This window comes from Periplaneta americana, chromosome 13 (genome assembly GCF_040183065.1).
Source record: "Periplaneta americana isolate PAMFEO1 chromosome 13, P.americana_PAMFEO1_priV1, whole genome shotgun sequence".
Classification (NCBI taxonomy): domain Eukaryota; kingdom Metazoa; phylum Arthropoda; class Insecta; order Blattodea; family Blattidae; genus Periplaneta; species Periplaneta americana.
In genome coordinates this window covers 95257637-95272892 of record NC_091129.1, presented here as the reverse complement: position 1 = coordinate 95272892, position 15256 = coordinate 95257637, and the positions used below count along the sequence as shown (strand labels likewise).

The 15256-nt window shown below is 31.6% G+C and overlaps 1 protein-coding gene across 28 annotated transcripts in view; it reads left to right on the top strand.

Annotated features, from left to right (window-relative positions):
• Nucleotides 1-15256, top strand: part of LOC138712124 (ankyrin-2-like) — a 512384-nt gene that overhangs the window by 320291 nt on the left and 176837 nt on the right. For 27 of the 28 annotated variants that reach the window (XM_069843559.1, XM_069843553.1, XM_069843566.1 and 24 more), the window contains one exon: nucleotides 1191-1253. In XM_069843559.1, the coding sequence (XP_069699660.1) occupies nucleotides 1191-1253 (63 nt within the window). Of the gene's footprint in view, nucleotides 1-1190; nucleotides 1254-6158; nucleotides 6239-15256 lie in introns of those variants that run through there. The other variant, XM_069843577.1, reaches the window with a different exon arrangement.

The window sequence follows — 15256 nt, the reverse complement described above, 5'->3', positions numbered from 1 at the left end:
ATCCTACTTTAGTTCTAGTGTTCAACTTCGAAGATCAACTTTGACTGGCCCCACTTTAGCTGAAGTGAACGTCAGAGGTCAACTTTTATTGACACCACTTCAGCTGTAGTTTTTCAACGTCAGATATCAACTCTAACTGACCCACTTTAACTCCGGTGTTCACCATCAGATATAAATGCTAACTGGCCCCACTTTAACTCTAGTGTTCAATGTCAGAGATCTACTTTAACTGGTCCTGCTTTAGTACTGGTCCTGCTTTAGTTCTAGTGTCCAAAGTCAGATATAAACCCTCCCTGACCCCACTTCAGCTCTAGTATAATATGAAATATCGTACATTTATTTTATTGCAACTTATGACTTTCACTCACTTCACAGAAAAACACTGTTGATGATGAATTCCTATTTGATGTCTGTTATTTGATGATCTCATATCATAAATAGCCTTAAATATACTTTATCTAACTAACAACTAAAAGTTCTTCTCGAAGTGATTGTAAATTGATCTAAGTAACATTTTGAGGAAAATAAATATGAAAGAAGAGAATATTGGCTGTTTAATGTGTACATATATAGTCAATTAACTAACAGATTACCACGAAAATGTGCTGCGGTTCAGTCCCCGTACATCCTCTTACATTTTTAGTGGACGAACAGATGCAGGACAGGTTTTCGCCTAGCATTCTGGTTACAAGTTCTTCACTATTCTTCTACCATTTCTATATTACCATCTTATCGACTCTTAATAAAAGTGACAGGGGATTCATAGAATCTGTATAATTGCGTGAAATGTTTATCTCGGTATGCTGTACCTATCATCAAAACTGTTACATTCGCATGCATGATGAGTTCGTTTGCTTAAGTTGACTAGTTCAATAATTGTTAGGGCCTACAGTGTGATGTTACTCCTCACTCGCTGTTTCTAAGAGATCAAATGACGTCAGATGTTGAAAGTCTTTAATTATTAATTATCTGATTTCTCTGCGGTCCGTGTCTGCATTACCAGGGAGTGTGATTAGATTTCTGGGATGTCAAGCTCATAAACGTTTCACGTTGAAAATTTACGTGTATATTAACTATAATCATATTGAAATTACAAAATGGTTGACTTACTAAATGAGAGAGGAACAAGTATATTTGATTAAATAGAGATAATTTCTGTGTAGACTAAAATGTTGTTGCGCACTTAACAGGTGCTACAACATGGCAACAAGGTGACATCCTGACCACTACGGAACAGTTGTCGCCAGCACAAGGTAAGACAAAAATTATGCTTGTTTGGTGTGCATTTTTCGAAGTATATTGTAGTGGATGTGAGCTTAGTTTGCTTTGGTTGTACATGATTCTTGGCATATCATACTGCAAATATGTTAAAAAGGTAATGAAGAAGATACAAAATTAATATATGGTGTTTCATCATGAATATTTTGTAATACATCTTCCAGTTCAAGATTGAAAATTAGTTCATTTTCGATTTTCAGATATTATTAATATTATTTAGATATTGTTTAGAATTTATGATTTAGTTTTTAACTTTTAATCCAAATTATTGGTGAGCTTAATTAAGAAATATTTTTGTAAGCAGATTAATGAACAAGTCAAAAAAATCAAATGTGATGTCACATTCATTATGTATTATTGCTCTCATTACAATAATTCTGAACTGAAAAATATATTACAACATAGATGACAAAAGTTTGTTGAAAAATCTTATGTACCAGTAACATTAAACTTGAAAATAATTTGAACACACATTCTCACAAAAACTAGACATTGAACTATGGATCAATGAAGTCTGATTATTCTTTAAGATACACTTATTATAGGCTATATTATGACAGTGGAAGTTGGTTTTTCTGATGGAGGATGCTGTTAAAACTGACAGCTTTCATGGCAATAAGTTAATTTAAATGACATATGTCACAGATATGCTAGGTAGACTGCTATAGAAAGTTCTGGGAAAGAAACATTTCAAGATGTTTATTTTCTTTACGACTGTAATGAGCATGTAGTAACAATGAAAGGACTTTCTCACTGAAAAGGTGCATATAAGTCCTTGATATACTCAATTACATAATATTTAAAACTTAAGATTTGTTATTATTTACATACTCTGAAGGTTAATACAAACTAGTATGTTTGTTAGGCACGGTATTAATATCGGTATGTTTATAAAATGTACAGTCAGGAACCTTGAGTCTCCAGATTTCAAAACAAGAGATTTGTGTAGACTGTTAAAGAATAATGTTACTGAACTTAAAGAACATACAGTGAATCCAAAAAGAAGTGAGCTGATATAGGATGTATGTGCTAGGAAATATCTCATTCTTGTTATAATCACCATCTGTAACAACAGATGTATTATGTCCCCAAGTTAAATTTGCTTCGCGTGAATGCAAGAGACGAGCACTAGTAGCTCTAATTGCTCTAGTTATTAGTATACAATCTACTGTTTCGTCTGTGAGTGAGGTCATGTTACGAGTGAGGTAATATATATAATGTGCGTAAGAAATATGGTGCATAATATCAACACTTTCACAATATTTATATGGGTACAACACTTTCAGCACCTTCTATACACGTGTATTCACCACTATCTCGTACAACTCGCTAGCACGAACAGTAAACACCTCTTTATCAGCTTAGTATTTACACTAGGTTACAAAGACCAGAGGGAGAGGGAATTGTGATTCACATTCTTTCCGGACTCAGATTTAACTTGGGCGTGTAGTACATGTAGACTACTGGAATATGCATCTATGGGAAACCAGAATTTTATCATCATCATCATCATCATCATCATCATCATCGTCATCATCATCATCATCATCATCATCAATAACATCGCAATCTTCTTCTGTCACCCCACAGTTCTTTTCCATTTAGCCTATAATAAAATTAAGAATCTCTTTCATAAACTGCATTACATTCATTATATTTATATGAAGTATAGTCTATTGAAGTGAAAATTCTTTAAGCAGGGTACGAGTTGATTGCTATTAAACAAAATTCTGTGATGGACAATCTAAATTTTCAGTTTCTTATACTTGTGTCCTTTTTTTTTTTTAACAACTCCTCTTCTATTGGTCGTAAAGTAATCTGTTCAATATGTGGGCTGTTTTCACCTGCTGTTACAACAATAGCGTATAAATTATATGTATCTGATCATCATGTTTCAGTAAATCAAATAAGTTATCTTTGTCTTCCCTACATGTTCGGAAACACGTAAAACATTGTGAGTTTTCTGTAACTTGTGATTCAGTTAAGGAAATTCTTAAATTGGAGATATATTACTTTACGAGTGTTTAGTAGTGTCTGCAGTCTATAAAGAATCCTTAAAAGGTCTCCCTTACATATAAATTACGATATTTGATTCGTGAAACTAAATTACTGTAATGTAAATGATAGTAGATGTTTTAAATCATAACACATACATTATTTGACTCATGAAACTAAATATCTTGAAATGTTAAAGCATAACAGAATATCAATTCTTAACCAGTCATGTGATAATTGTGAAAAGCACTGAATTATACTGTTTTGTAGAGAAAAATTATTCAATTCCCTGTGATTGTCAGTATTTTATAATTGACATTCTACTTAAACACAACTCAGATATTTTAAATTATCATACCGGTATTCATTTATTGAAAAACGCACATTTGAGGAATCTGAATATATTTTAACTTTTGAAAGATATTATCCAGTGGCCTTCCACGGGAACATACGTAGTATAATAAGTATGAAACCTAACAAAAGCTCTTCATTACAGGGCTTCTTCACTAATAGGATCAAGTTTCTACAGTTGTAACAGTTACTTTAGACAGGGGTACCCAATGCCATATAATATAAAACTGCGACGTTTGCTTCTCTCTCTTTCCTGGCCAACATCTTAGATGGCAATGCCCTTCTGCTGTTAAATCTTGCTTCGAATATGATCTGCTATACATTTATTCCCTTTTAAGTGGTACATATTAGGTTACATTCACTTTCGCCTTTTTTCCCTTAAAGATTTTTATAAGTTTCTGTAATGGAATAAAAATGATGACACAGAGTGGGACAAGTGGCCTACTGACTTGGAGCTGGCATAGTTTCACATAAGCCGAAATTTCCTTGCAAGGATGCTCTCTCGCGTTGTTTTTCCTTCCTTTTTTCCTAATTAATTTCTATTCGATTCTTGACTTCACTGGCAATTTCACTGTGAAATGTAATATTTTAAAAATATTTGTGGCCATAGTCATGCATTTTTGCGAGAGATATATCAATAAATATATTACCGATATACAAGTGGTATAAGACCATCGTAAATGAATCACATCAGTTTGTTTTCTTCATATTAACTAGTATTAATTACCAGTAGTAATGAAATTATACAAAACACAAAGATACTTGTAAACAAATAACGATGAACTGCTCAAAAACTATCCTATTCACTTTTCTGTTTACACGTTAACAGAGTACCTATATTGAATGATCATTAAGAAATTGGAATCATATTTTCAGCACTAAGATTTGATCAGAATACTGTAAGTATAATTATAGCCCAGAACTTACAAGTACCTACTTAACTTTGTAGTCTACACACTTAAAACAGCGATGAAAATCTTTGCAATATTGTGACCCTACTAGATGTAAGTAATTATTTTCTAATAGACCATATTGTTGTTGTTTAGTCAGACCATATTGTTGTTGTTTAGTCAACTGTCCGAAGACAGGTATGAACCTCACAAGTGATACCAAGAAGGCACCACTTATGAGGCAACTAGCCAAGGAGATAATAGGATAGGGTGGCCAATTACTTTCCCCATCCATTGTATAAACATCGCCGACTGTCTACATATTACATTACTCAGACTTCAGATGCATACAAACAACTGTTCTTCCTCTGACATATCGTCAAGTGAGATGTAGGCTGCTGCCTGTTAATAGATGTACATGTGTCGGAACCTAAATTAGAGGATTGTAGACCATATGAAAATTGATTAAAAGATTCCAGACTCTCACATGCATTATGTTACTAGTATTTTTTTTTCTCATCAATATTTCTTAATCCTGTACACTAATATTAAAATCATTATAAATCAATGGAACTCAGAGTCATATATATATATATATATATATATATATATATATTTATTACAGTACTTACAGATATTCTACTCGAAGTGCTATAAAATAATTTCTCCCCTACATAAGTCTTTAAGAAATGATATCCTTTAATGTCGCCAAGATGAAGTGCAAAACATCTTCAAAATTATCATGTATCTAATCATGGAATAAAAATTATATTATTTTTTATCCATTCTTCATTCTCAGACTGTTTCTGAAAATGTGTATGAAGTAGTTGATGTATAATGTTTCTTATTACATTTACGAACATGCACAATTTCCAAAGAAAATAAGATAATAATTATTATTTGTCTCCTGAGTCGCATTATCTACCATAACTCGAAAACGCAGTCAATGCGAGCTTCTGTCGTCATCCCTGTCTAAATATGAGACTAGAATCCGAGCAGGTTGGTCTTGTAATGGAGCATTTGCCACTTCAAATTTCAGTTTATTGTCTTTTATGTCGGATATTTTAAACCCTTCCATAAACTTCTGCATCTCAACACTCATATACAATGTTCTTCATGAATTAAACAATTTTGTTGGGCCACCTGTGCTTATCTTCTTAAATAGTTTTTTATAACATTAACGTTTTCGATACTACTTATGTATCATCATCAGATGTTAGAGCATTGTGTTGATTATATGTAATGAAAACCTTGCCTCATGGTATTACTATTTGGTTGCATATTACTTATCGTAATGTTCTTCATGCTTTGCAAGTCATTGCTGAACTATATTAACACAGTCTGTTAATAACACACAACTAAAGCAGTTAAGACAGTGCATCTAAAAGTAGAGATGAAATTACTTCCCATGACTGTGATTACATTTGATAAGAAAGAGCAAATTTTACAATTATTAATTTGGCATGTAAAAACATGCATAACTCCTGAAAATCCATAAAAGATATTCACCTCTATGATAACTTCTTCCTGCTACTCAGAAGCCACAATTGGCCGACATTCTTATGCAGTGGACATCCCTATGGAGATCACATGACTGGTACTGCGCATTATGTATTGAATATAGCCATGAAGCAGTGCAGAACTGTCAGTAGTGTGTGTGTTGTGTCACCTAACTCAGAAGTGTAATTTCCAGCTTGTATAGATTTTCACTCTTTTTTTGTAAGGTAAGATTACTGAAAAAAATATTAAATTATTATAGTTTGTCAATCAAACAGACAAAAGATATTGAGATTTTCCTACTTGTATCAGACTTGTTTTAAAATAGTTTGGTGATAAGGTGTAAATAGATTATTCAGATACTTTGAACTTAATTTGAGAGATATTGTGATTGTAGTGAACTGCAAATTAATTAACAATTTATTAAGACAACTTATTTGAAGTTAATTTACCTGTATAACTTAAATCAAATCCGATTTAAAAATTTGAATGAATGCGAAAAGTGTTTGTATTATGTGATACAATTTTATTCTGTTTATAAAATTTTTGTTATGTTTTGCTGATATGAAATTTTAATTTTATTGTCTAAATATTAAAAAAAAACGAAACATTAAATTAGTTTACTTAAATGTTTACATTAAAATCTGCTTCTAATTCATAACTTTTTATGCTAAAATTCAAATGAAATGATACAAATTAGAACAACCAAACTGGCGTTATTCTAGTATCAGTTATAATGAGAAATAGTAACTCCACCTTTCCCCTAATCCGCGTGTTTATGGCATAACGAGCATTACTACTTTAATTTAGTTTTCACTGTCTCTAGATATCGTTGACTAAGACATTACTGGATTCTGCTACTGTGGCAATGTCAGGACTTACAGTTTTTAGATGAGGGCAGCTGTAAAGTGGATTAAGATGATTGGCGAGTATGATAAGTAATGGTTTAAATTTGACGCAGACTAAATATGGCTAGTAATATTTTTAAGTCATCTTTATTAATTTACGTAACATGTCCATGACAGGATCCCTGCTTTCCGAAGTAAGCTATGTTAAGGATTTTTATCAGTCTTAAAATTCAGTGAGCTTAGCCAGACCAGTGAGGACGATTTTCACCTCAATGTTAACTTCTTCCTGCTAAACATCTTGCAAAAATATTTAAAATGTCTGTACTGATATTCCATAAAAATGATGAATAATTAGTGAAGCAATCGGAATATAAACAATTTTAATGCTTGCAATGGTTTTGTCGGTGGTTTCAGAAAGGTGCCTTTGTCTATATTTTTTTTGTACAACGTAGGTAAATTAAAATAACAAGAAAATGCAGCTTCAAATTGAACTTTTTGACACAAACTATTCAATTTTCAATAAATAAGTACTTACATAGAGTTTCAGAGAGAGAAACGTCCCTTTACATAACTGGAAAATATACGGTTTATTGTTTGGAGCCAGAGGAGGTATTACAAAACTTGTACATAAAATCTTAATAGAATTAGGTTTCACGGTAAATTTCTTACGAGAAATAATTATTGATGTTATAAAAGATTCCTTAGGGATTCTTCACAACCATTTATACGCTTCAAATCAATATTTTAAACTATTCTTGTTAACTTAACATTTCATAATATTGAAATTGAAAGTTCTATATATCTTAATTTATTATAATTGTTAAATTCATTGTTTAAATTATGTAATTGTTGCACATTTATTTTGTATTCTGAATCCTCCAGTTCAGCAGCAGACGAAAATTATTACATTTTATTAGTAGTAGCAGACTTAATCTCATAAAAACAATATTATACTGTTATTGGTCTTATACAATGAGTGTCTAAATTATGAATTAGATGCTTATTTGTCAGCTGTAAAATATTTTTATATTTTATTCAGGAAACATAATTTAAAAAATATCGTGTCAAATTTCTTCACTAGAGACTTCCATATTCCTATCTATGCAAAGACTTCAGTGATCCAATGATGGAACCAAGGTACCTGACTTCAAACCCAATCGAGGTTATGGTAGTAGATGACACCTCGGTTATTGAAATCTCTTGCAGGAAAGAGTGGTAACACGATTCAAAATCTCGTAGGTTCCCAACTTTCTTTGTATAGTAATACCACTAACGTATATCTATGAAGTACAGAAATTTAAATTAGAAATGCTAACCGGCCGAAAAAAACCAATGACTTTGTTGTAAAATGATTGGCATTGGAAACTAACCTTGTCATGCTTATTTTTAAATTAATCAATAAAGACAAAGAACAACAAAACAGCAAAAAATATTATTTTATATTCATTAAATAGAAATGTGAAATTCTCTTAATTTTAATTTAATTTATGAGAAAATATAAAAAATGTCTGAAGGTGGAGTGAGTAGTTGGCATAAATCTTGAAGGAATGACAATGTCTTTTATTTACAAATAAAACGTAATTGATTTAAAGTAGCTCGTGCAGAGTGAACCGAAACTGCATAATTCGTAAAATTATTAGATCTAATAGAAAGAAAGAGATAGGATTTTCCTCTTCGTAAAAATTTCCTCAAAGGCTGTAGGCAAATTCAGACTTTACAGAAAATAATGAGGGAGTTCTTTCCCTTAAGCATATCACCTTCACTGCATCGTACCCTATCTTTATCTCCCAAATTTTGACATACATTTTATATATAAAAATCGTATAATTTGAAGTGTAATTATTCCTACCTAAATATTATAATGATTTTCACAAATTACATACGCATGAATTTTAATTCAAATTAATATAGTCTGTGATTTCATTTCGGAATTCATTGTATAAAACTAAAGAAATAGATGTTATTTTGTTGATTCCATTTGTACTGTGCATTGTAATGTGTAAAAATTTGAATCTTCATTATGAATTCCAACATGCTTGAATAAAATGTCCAGGATTGTTCTGTTACTTCTTTGTGGTAAAAGCATATATATATATATATATATATATATATATATATATATATATATATACTATTTAAATTTCAAATCTAAGGTACTTTCAATTTCACGTAGGCCTATTTACTTTTAAATACAGAATGTAGAATAACATTTTAAATAATATTTGTTCTTTTTAAAACCGCACTCAGTTCTATTTTTTGTTAATATATTTTAACAGATTGACTACCCTTGTAAGTAGTCACTGAAATTTCAAAAGAATTTCCACCTTCTGATAATGCAGCACAATATTGCACTATTAGCAAAGTTGACATATAAAATAATTTCAAGGGAAAAATTGTTCCGGGGCCGGGTATCGATCCCGGGACTCTGGTTGAACGTACCAGCGCTCTCCCAACTGAGCTACCCGGGAACTCCACCCGACAACGTCTCAACTTTTCCCTTTATATCCACACAACTCGCATGGGCTATCTAAACGCCAGAGACCCACATCGAGTGCACACAAACTCTGTGTGACTTGAAATTGTGGTTTTCTGTTACCGTACACAGTGACGTATATATTATGCAAATCTAGTCTTTCAGGTAAAGCTTCCTGTAAAGCAGATTTGAATAATTTCAAGGGAAAAATTGTTGACATATAATGATAATTTTATTGATACTTCAAACCAATAAATGCAGTTCATTACATCACTGTTATAAGTTCATATAAATGCTAGATTTTGTGGGGGGAAAAAATGTGGTTTCAAGTTTCAAGTCTAAAACATATATTTAGATCAGTAAGAAGTAAACGTAAATCACAATGGATTTTTGTTGTGTAATTTTTAAACCTATGTATAAATGTGGCTGCTCAACTTGTAGAACACTGATTAATTTTAGCAGTCATGCATAGGATATTTTAGATTTATGTTTAATACTAAGGAAAATAAACTAATAAAATTCAGCTCGTAATTGTATTATTACTTTTATTATAATGACAATACTATTTTATCAAATTTAAGTTTTTGGGTTAAAAAAATTCAATTCTTTTGAAATAAGGTTAATATTAAAGACAAATAATCATATTTGTGAGTGTATCTTAGATAAAGTTGAAATACTAAACACTAATTTCAACATATTAAACACTTATTTTATACAGTAAACTTTATATAAAAAGAAGTAATCAATTTTCAACAAGTTACAGCCTAGATTTAACGTGTTCTAGTACAATCAATATTGCTTGTGAATGAAAATACATTTGCTCAATATTTGTGATGATGTCCGGGACTAAAATATGATATGCCAAGTTTCATTGTTGTTGTATTGCACTGTTATGTTACTATTAGGTACAAGGAACCAAACAAGGCGTGACAGCTTGCAACCCATGTAGTTCTCATGCTTCTCTACTTTGTTCACCTATCCTCACTTCAATGTCACCATAAAATTGCCTTTAATACATGGTTTGAGTGAAATCCATCGTCATCTGATTGTTAATATAGATCAGCTTCAAACATAAATGCTGTACAAATACACACAAGTATTTTCCTTCACGTGTATCCAGTCGCTCCAGGTCATATCTCATGCTTGCCCCTCATATGCTTCGAGTGCGTACTTTTTGTTGATGTTCCTCTATTTTATGTAGTACATTCAGTGTCGCTTTCGTTGTCGTCTATGAAAATGTCAATGTCATAGAGTAGTTTATCAGAAATGAACTATGTTGGAATGAAACTAATTCCCCTTGTCTGAGAACATGCAGTAGTGGTCGGAGGTGTTCTCGTTGTTAATTGTTAAGCACCTTGAAGCACCCTGACGGATGTATTACATGAAGTCATGACAACACACTTGCCTGTGATGATTAGGGTTGCCAGATTTGTTTTAGAAAAAAAAGGAAGATTTTCACAAAAAAAAAAAAAAAAAAAAAAGGAATATGTATGCGAGCTTCCAAGGATTTATTAGCATATAATTTATTGTTTATTGTTTAAAGTGTGAAGTCATTATCATTCTTAACTCTACTTTAGACATATAACATCATAAAATACATTTACAGAATTTCTATAATATGTCTGCATATGTATTTTCAGTATATGTTTTCTTTTTTACTGATGGTGGGTACTTGACTTTTCGTCATTCACCCGTATAAATTCAGTTGTGTAGACTAATTTACCGACAGAATTGTTGCCCAGGGTGCACCATAGGCTGGTCTATACTACATCCGCAATGAGATGAGATGATTTGTTGGGATGCTACAGTAAAACCAGAGCTCTCGGAGAAAACCCTTGTGTTATCTGGACCACGAACTTACCCAACACAAGTTATAAATCGGTGGTACATCGGGGATCAATCCCGGCTCTACAGAATTATAAATTCAGCGTCCTAGCCACTAGACAGCTGGTATGGCGGCTGTATTTGCAATATAAATTTAATAAAACCATTTATATCTAGGAAAATACAAAGCATTGCTAACATGACTAATATTGATTTGGCAGCTTGAAGTAATGTATTATTTTTATTCTTCAAGACAAATTCTCTGCGTGACTGACTGAAGTTGAGAAATACTTGTAGTTCAGCCTTTATCAAGTTCACAAAATATTTACTTCATTGAACTTTATTAAAGAGAAAACTCTTTCAACATAGGCATTAGAGCAGAAACCAATTATCTTTGCAATATTTGGAACTCCAGAAAAAAAAAAGTCAACCTACTTTAAAAAAAAACACTTAGTTCCTTCTTCATGCAAGTATGTTTTTTTGATTCACAAAACTCTTCAGACAGAGTTAACAAAATTCTGCAAATAAAAGAGACATACAGTAACTTCGAAGTCACAATATTGGATTTTAGCTCTGCATGTAGGCGTATTAGACTGCATGTTGAAAATAAATATGTTGCGGGGGAAAAAAACATAGTTAACCCTCAAATTACGGAATACTTATTTTAAGGTAAAAAATGTAAAAATACGGGGAAAACGTACAATCTGGCAACCCTATATGTGTTTAGTCTGAGTTAAAGAGAAGAATGCAAATTGACAGGGAACAAATACTTTTTATCTTAAAAAGTAATTGCAGCAAATTATAAATCGCTTATCCTGCCTTGTAAAATGAATTAAAGTACGGTAACTAAGTAAAAATTATTGTGTTTTAGGAAAGCTCAACAAGGGAATATCTCATATCATAATTTCCCAACAAACTGCGCAAAATTTTAAGTCTTCACAGCATATAGACACACATAAAAATTAGCTGCGCATACTAACAATAAGGTACCAGTACGAAATTAAAGCTTTAATGAAAGATGATCGAAAAATTGATTAGCCCCCGGCCTGGAGTAGTTAGTGCTCACTCACCTGGTTCAGCGCATTCAGTGTATATGTTTATGATGGATTCAGGAATATGGTAAATCAAATACTGTCTTTAAGTATGCGTTGTTTCTTAATGCAAAATTCCAAGTAAGTTTACCCATACATTTAGTATGGGCGGCTAATTTTTGTATTTGTCTATCTGCTGTGGAAATCTTCATACACAGTTTGAGGGAAGGATTTGGCTTGAGCTCATTAACAGTTAGTTCCCTTGTTAGACACAATAAGCATATAAGAATAACCCTGTTCTTCAGTACCAGTAACCATCCATATACTGTTAACTAAACATGTCAGATCATTTTAATTGAATAAGGGACATTCGAATCCTCAAATCCCGCAAATCTTGAAAAAAGATTTTAAAACTCGAATCTTTGCGCTTTTTTTCATCATTCGAATCTTTCGAGTATAAATATAAAAAACTTAAAATTTTCGAAAGATTAGTTTTAACTCCACTGACGTCCAGTAGAAGCGTCCACTAATAATTACGATGATTGTTGCAATTTCGGTGGCATCCAAGTCACCAATATGCGACACTGTTTTCAGTATGCCATCTAGCGGAATCTTCTGGAACTTATATTAAGGATTCGAGAGTTTCGAGATTTGGGTTAATCGAGAACCTTTTAGGTTACAGATTCGAGAAAATTTAGGATTTGCCCCACCACTAATTTTAATGAAACAAAAATGTCTTTTAACACCAATAAATCTCCCTAAACTATACTCCTGTCGAAAAAAATGTTATATAATTATTGTAGAGCTTACATACATACAACATATTGGCCAAAAATGAATATCACTTTACCATGCAATGCTTGCATTTAGTTTCAAAGATACAGATATAATATCTGTAAGTTAAAATATGAATTTTAAATTTTTTTAAAGATATTCGAATACTTAACTTGATTGAATATCGTCTGTTGTTACTGGATATATAAATTTGTGTTGAAGCGAGCTAACTTCTTGAGAATAAATGTTCACTCCTAAGTCAGAATACTAACACTGAAATCCTCCTGTTTTTTTAGAAAAATACCATAATTCTAAATTAATCAGTTCATTTGATATAATGTAATCTATTAAGGCTATTTTATGATTAGTTAAAAGTAAAACAGAAATGAGAAATTAAAATGTAATATTCCGATTTTTTTTTTTTTTGCGATACGAATTTTTGTCCTTAGGTAGGTCAGTGTGAAATTAAGATTACAACATGTTGTAACTTAGGCCTACAATATTTAGGTGAATTCACTAGATTCACTAGAAGATAATTTACATATCATAATAATCAACTCAAAAATACTCTTGAATGCAAAATGGAATAACAGTCTTAAAATTATTTTTAACTTGAATGTTTAATAAATTCATGATTGTGTTGTCATTATTCCCAATGTAAAACACTTTTACAACATTATTATGGGAGTGAGTGATATTTTTCCGTCCATAAAAATTAAATTAATGTAAAATTTAACTTGGCAACATTACTATTACCATTAATGATGTCCTTCACGTAAAAAATATGTGAACAAATAGACCCACTCTTCGTATGTTACTATTTGTAACAGACATACTGACACTTGTTACTGAATGTTCTTTTATATTTGAAGTGATAATATATCTTTTATATATTTCTTTCTCTTCAACTTCTAGACAGAAAAGTAACAAAAATATGCATATTGTATTAACTTTTCATACAAAATTACCAGTAGCCACAGGTGTAGAATGTTAGTCTATTGACCGTGAGCTGTGCTTGTGCGTGGGTTCGATTCCCGCTTGGGCTAATTACCTGGTTGGGTTTTTTCCGAGATTTTCTCCAACTGTAAGGCAAATGTCAGGTATCCCGGGATGAATTCTCGGGCACGGGAAAGGCCCAGTCGTCAAATAACATCTCGCTATCATCATTTCCACAGACGCTAAATAACCTAGTAGTTGATACAGCGTCGTTAAATAACGTAACTAAAAGATACTAGGGTCATTCCATACAAAATTTTTAGAATATGCCAGCAATGTCATGAATTTTTTGGGCTTTTAATATAATAATGTTATTATGAAAATAAATTAAACTGCCAATTATGACCGCCATATCATTAATATTTTAGTCATACAGATGACTGAAAAGTGGGTGGCAGTTACATGTTATCCATCATTTAAAATATTCTAGACATCCTATATGAAGTGTCATCGAAACTAAACAGACGCCATTGTAAACCAGAATAACCATATTTTAATACCTTAAAGACTAATCCGAATAATATTAAGGCATGCTCATAAAAACACCTCATTGAAAAAAAGAAATAGTTTTATATTCGAATGCAACAAATTAAATTCATGCGAATTTCATTCGTATTAAAGAAAATCTTATTCCTATTCCATCTCCCAAGTTTTATGACTTTATCTCAAAAAATCTGTGAATAATATTAATAAAATTATTATTTTTTGTTCCCAATGTTGAAAATCACTTGCTATGTGTGACGGTCGCAGCGTTCGCGATACTTCATAACGATGAGTAATCTCAAACGTCCGTCTCCCTGACCTTGATCGCGCAACATTCTGTACGACGGGAGAGCCTACCTGCTGAGCTCCTTTGTTGCGGTGAGTTATTTTTATTAAAAGCTGACATGATATGTAAGTCAACATTCTGAAATTTTCATAGTGGAACCCTAAAGAATTAAACACATGTTTTTTCGTCTGTAAAAATGAATTGCATTTTGTGTTCTATATTTTTTTTAATTATTTTACGGTGGGCAACTATTTAAAAAATTATATATATTTTTTTTTTCATTTTAAGGGCATTTATAAACAAGGCTCCCCTTTTTCGAATTGCATTGAAATCATTTTTCTTTCTTCCTTTACATAGTAAGAAAACTTCAATGAATGAAGCCATGTTCTTTGTTAAACCAATATTTTAAATTTTGATAGCTGCAAAACTATGAAAGATATAAATATAGTATTGCTTGAAATTCATATTTAGAACATACAAAATAATCTACTACAATATTTTTAACTTTTGAGACATCATGGTTCAAAAAC